Raw genomic sequence first — 5,072 nt, forward strand, 5'->3', positions numbered from 1 at the left:
CGCGCACACACACAGGCCAGCGAACCAGCGAGCAGAGATTACAGAGTCACACATCGGGATACTTGGCAGTACAATTCTTCACACTTATTTAGGACTCTAATTCTATCTCTCCCCCCCCCCGCCTTTCTCTCTCTCTCTCTCTCTCTCTCTCTCTCTTTCTCTCCCCCTCTTTCTCTCTCTTTTTCTTTCTTTCTCTTTCTTTCCCTTCCTTCCTTCCTTCCTTCCTTCCTTCCTTCCTTCCTTCCTTCCTTCCTTCCTTCCTTCCTTCCTTTCTTCCTTCCTTCCTCCTTTTCTTCCTTCCTCCTTCCCTTCCTTCCTTCCTTCCTTTCTTCCTTCCTCTTTTCCTTCCTTCTTCCTTCCTTCCTTCCTTCCTTCCTTCCTTCCTTCCTTCCTTCCTTCCTTCCTTCCTTCCTTCCTTCCTTCCCTCCCTCCCTTCCTTCCTTCCTTTCTTCCTTCCTCTTTTCCTTCTTTCCTTCCTTCCTTCCTTCCTTCCTTCTTTCCTTCCTTCCTTCCTTCCTTCCTTCCTTCCTTCCTTCCTTCCTTCCTTCCTTCCTTCCTTCCTTCCTTCCTTCCTTCCTTCCTTCCTTCCTTCCTTCCTTCTTTCCTTCCTCCTTCCTTCCTTCTTTCCTTCCTCCCTTCCTTCCTTCCTCCTTTCCTTCCTTCCTTCCTTCCTTCCTTCCTTGCTTCCTTCCTTCCTTCCTTCTTTTTCTATGCAAGCAGGGATTGGCCCCGTAGAGGTATAGTTGTCCCAGGTGGCGGGGGTGTCTTCTCTCTGCGGGAAACAACGGGCACTCACAGAGTTACACAGGTTTACACACGCATGCACACGCGCAACATATATAATGTTCGCACTGCATTCAACAAAGTGGAGAAAAATAAACAAGGAGAGAAAAAATTGAATTTGGGGAGGAGGGAAGAGAGGTGTTCCTCCCCCCACGGACCCCTCCCCCACATGGGTTAATTCTCCCTTCCCCCTTCTTTTGTGTAACTGTCACTTTCTGTGATTAAGAACCGTCAATTGTACGTTTGTTTGGGGTTCTTTGTTTTGGAAACGGTCAATTACACAGGTAAGACCACGGAGGCCTGTGGACTCTGCAGGCGATCTTTGTACTGGTCGAGCCAGTGCCTCAGTTCTGAGATCTTGTAGCCCTCGGGGCCTCGTCCCCCCTGGTACATGACTCGAGCCTCCTGGATGATATAGAGCCGTTCCGAGTAGGCACCATACGCTGCACTGGACGCGTTGTCCATGGTGTCCACGGCAAGTAAGCATCCTGGGGCGCCCTCCTGCAAAAGCCGGGCAGCCCGCAATCGGTCCTGAAGGCACTGGTGCTTGGGGATGTCGTAGGCTGCATCTGAGCTGGCCCAGCCGTCGGATGGGTGGGCTTCTTCAATGTAGACAAGCAAGAAGTCGGCGATGTCTAGGAAGGTGGAGGCGAGACGCTGGAAGGCGCGCAGTCGCGCCGTGAACGGGGGTCAGGTGCAGCTGCCGAAGTTGAGAACCAGTGGCCGGCTGCCCCGCGCGAAGTCTAAGATGCGTAGTCTTTTCAGTCCGTCCAGTTGAATGACCTCGGGATTGGGGGCTAGGGAGCCCTTGTGGGCAGTCTTGAAGAAGTCCATCTTTTGCCCGTGCCAGACAGCCTTCAGCGACTCTATAGTGCAGAGCCGATTGGAGTCAGAGACCCAGATTGGCGGGTCATCAGGGGGTAGCCCCGGGAACAGGATAACAGCTGCCCCATCCTCCTCCTCTCCTCCACCCCTGCTCCCGCCCCCGCCCGCCTTCCAGGGCTCCTCAGCTTCGCCTTCGTGCCGGCGTCTCAGCAGCACCTTCTTGCGGATGCACAGGAAGTCCAGTAGCCACAGCGTCAGCGCTGTGGCCAGGAAGCGCGGGCCCAGGAAACAGCAGGCGGCCACCTGGGTAAGAAAGCCCAAGGTGTGAACCAGGAGGGAGTGGAGCCTGCCGGCTAGCCGCGGCGCAGCTGGGCAGCTGCGGCCGCGGCCGCCCTGGGCCCCACCCCCTCGCTCCCCTAGCCGACTTGGGTCCGGGCTGCTCATCTGAGATCCCGCTTCCCCTTAAACTGGATTTATAGTCGCGGGTTTAAAAGAAAAGGCGACTCCGCCCCCAGTAGGGCCCCGCCCCCTTGGAACTTCAGCCTGGGGATTACCTAGAGCTCGCCAATGACCTAAAAATAAACAGGCAAGGAGGGGAAAGAGAGAGACCCAACGAGGGGCTAGAGACGTGCAGTGGAGCAGGGAAAGCCGGGGGAGGGTGAAAGGAGGAGGTATACAGAACTTACCTAACATCATAGTTGGAATGGACCTTAGATGCCTTCTAGACCGATTTTATTTAGAAGAGGGGGGAAACTGAGGCAAGGAAAAGAGAAAGCATTTTCTCAAAATTAAAGAGAGAGAAATTGGTAAATCGAGACTTGAACCCAGGTCTTCAACCATTCGGCCCTTGGTTTCTAGGAGAGATCTTTGCTCTGCACCATAGAGACTTCTTTCTGCTGCGCTCTTCAGATGGTCTTCCTATGGTTACGGGACAGAAGTACTTAAGCCCTCATCCTCTTCTAACGCCCGGCCTTTCTAAAGTTCTGGGTTACTCTGGGTGGGTGGGTGAGTGAGTGGAATCCACAGTTGGAGTGTCTCCCACCTGAACATCGGGGCCGGACCTGCCGGGTGCGTCCCAAGTGAAACCCTAGGCACCTTTAGCTGTCAGTGGAAGTGTTAGGGTTTTCTCCGTCTAGGCTGGCTCTCCGTGCACACTCTGCCTCTGCTGCGGGACTTACTATGGGATTGAATGGGAGTGGAAGAAAGCTTTGCTAACTTTTCACGTCCAACCCACGCCTGCTGCTCCTAGAAGCACCTAGTTCCCAGACATCTCAACGTGTTTCCCAGCCCGACGGGTATCCCCAGTAAATCAAGGAACAGCGACTCACAGATCGGCTTCTGAGACTCACTTTTCTCCGGTCTTGCTGCGGAAACAATACGCTCCCTTCACCTTCCCCATCACCATTCTTTTCTTCAACTCCATCACCTCTTACCACACCCATTCGGTGTATCTCACTCCCGGAACACAAAATCCATTACTATGCACCCTTATCCCACACAATCCTGCACTGTACACCTCTAGAACTAAGGATACATTACATTGCTCTCTATCCCCTACAACGAATCCCCCCGGTCCTACACCTTTTTGCTTCCCATTCCGCACCCTACTTTTCCACTCTATTGATGCACGTATCTTCCTTCATCCAGTTCCACAGCACAGATACTGTCCAGCTCCGAGTTCGGACACCGCCCTACACCTTCGCCAAGGCAGCCCGAGCTCCCGCCGCCTGTCGGTCCAAGGAGCAGCAGTTCCAGTCGGTTTCGGCTCCGGGCGTAGGGAGGCCGGCAGGAGAGGGTATAGAGTCTGAAGGATAGCCAAATTTGGGGATCCTGGACAGCTGGGGCCGGGTTTGCTGGTGGCCTCCCAACAGGACAGTGTAGGGGCAGAGCTCGGGGTTGGGAGAGGGCAGGGAGTAGGGAGAGCACACGCCTCATTTACCCAGGCTCTCTAACTGAGCCTCGGAACGCCCTGGGAGGCACGGAGGGGAACGGGACGGTCGATTTTCCGCTAGGGGTAGCTGTTGGCCGAGAGCTGGAGACCTAGGCAGATGCTTATCCCCTGAGCTGAGGTTTAGCATTTGGGCTCCGATCTCCGGTGGTCGCTGCTTCAGTGGGTCCGGTCCCGAGGTGCTGGGGGCATGCTCTCGCTCCTTGCCTGGAGTGCCAGCTTTCCCTAAGCTGTCTGTGGGGCGAACAGGTTCTTCTCCCCAGCTCCCCAAGACGCTCCTGCCCTCGTCCTATGCTTTGGCTTCTGCTCTGGGGGATCTGCGGGGTGCCCTCCCTCCTCCTCAACGTCGAGGGCCCCGTCAACCTGCCTCCTAGGGTCTGAACTTTGTCTTCCTACACTCGGTTACACTCCAGTCGGGGCGGGGAGGCTGCGCTCGGGGACAGCCAACACTAAGTAATGACAAGGTTTCTCTCTCTCTCTCTCTCTCTCTCTCTCTCTCTCTCTCTCTCTCTCTCTCTCTTTCTCTCTCTCTCTCTCTCTCTTCAAATAACTTGGGGTTAGGGAAGCTTTCACCTGTGACTGGTGAACTGCTGGAAGAGAGGTTCAGTGTTAGAAAGGCGGTGTTCAAATTCTGCTTTGCTATTAATTGACTTTGTAATATGGGCCTCAGTTTCCACAACTGTAAAATGATATTCGCTAGGTGATTTCTACGGTTCTTTCCAGTTCCCTTGTTCTGAGATTCTGAAATGTGGATACTGACCCCTCTCGAAGTCCCTCTACTCCCGGTCAGTGACATTCCTTTTCTAGCTAGGGAATCCAGTAAGGGAGAAAGTATGCCAAATGCATAAAGTGGTGCGCCCCAGGCAACGGAGAGAGCAGTGTGAGAGAGGCAGATTGTGAGAACTGTTCGAGCCAGAACTTGCATGCTGCTCCTGAAGGCATCCCGAGCAATCTGTCCCAACTATGTGTTCCAGGTACCAGCTTCTCAAAATGAGCAGCTCCGGTCACCATGGGGAGCATTCGCATCTGGTAGTACTGGTGCTGGTGGTGGTGAGATAATAGAAAAGTCGTGGACTTGCATTCTTAAGACCTCGGTTCAAGCCCAGAGCCCTCCTCACTAGTTTTGTAACCTTTTCATGTCCTATTTCTTTTCCTGGCCTCAGTATCCCCGTATGCAAAAAGAAGGGCCATGTTCTGGATGATGTCTTTCCAATTCTAATTCCTGTGAGATCCTAGGGGCTCTCACCGAACTAGAACAAGCACAGATATGGATTCTTCTGGGGCAGCCGCGTACTTGTCCGCATTCTGTGGCTGAGCGAGACGGAGAGAGCGAGCGCCCAGGATCCCCTGAGATCAAACGGACCCTGGGTGCTGACACACCGCTGCCTCAGAAGACTGCAGCGGCCACGGATTTCGTGGGTGCAGGACGGGCAGTGGTCTCTCTGGACTGCTTCTCCGGGGACCACCAAGATATCGGAGACAGGGCAGCTGGGAGGAAGTAGGTGGACTGAGCGGG

At 54.3% G+C, this 5,072-nt stretch overlaps 1 protein-coding gene across 1 annotated transcript; it reads right to left on the minus strand.

Moving 5' to 3' along the window:
- Nucleotides 1-637: 637 nt before the first annotated feature.
- On the minus strand, nucleotides 638-2,284 carry DIO3 (iodothyronine deiodinase 3). The gene has a single exon (XM_031953244.1). The coding sequence runs from the start codon at nucleotides 2,050-2,052 to the stop codon at nucleotides 1,060-1,062; it is 993 nt and encodes a 330-aa protein (XP_031809104.1). The 5' UTR covers nucleotides 2,053-2,284; the 3' UTR covers nucleotides 638-1,059.
- Nucleotides 2,285-5,072: the final 2,788 nt, after the last annotated feature.

This window comes from Sarcophilus harrisii, chromosome 2 (genome assembly GCF_902635505.1).
Source record: "Sarcophilus harrisii chromosome 2, mSarHar1.11, whole genome shotgun sequence".
NCBI classification, from domain to species: domain Eukaryota; kingdom Metazoa; phylum Chordata; class Mammalia; order Dasyuromorphia; family Dasyuridae; genus Sarcophilus; species Sarcophilus harrisii.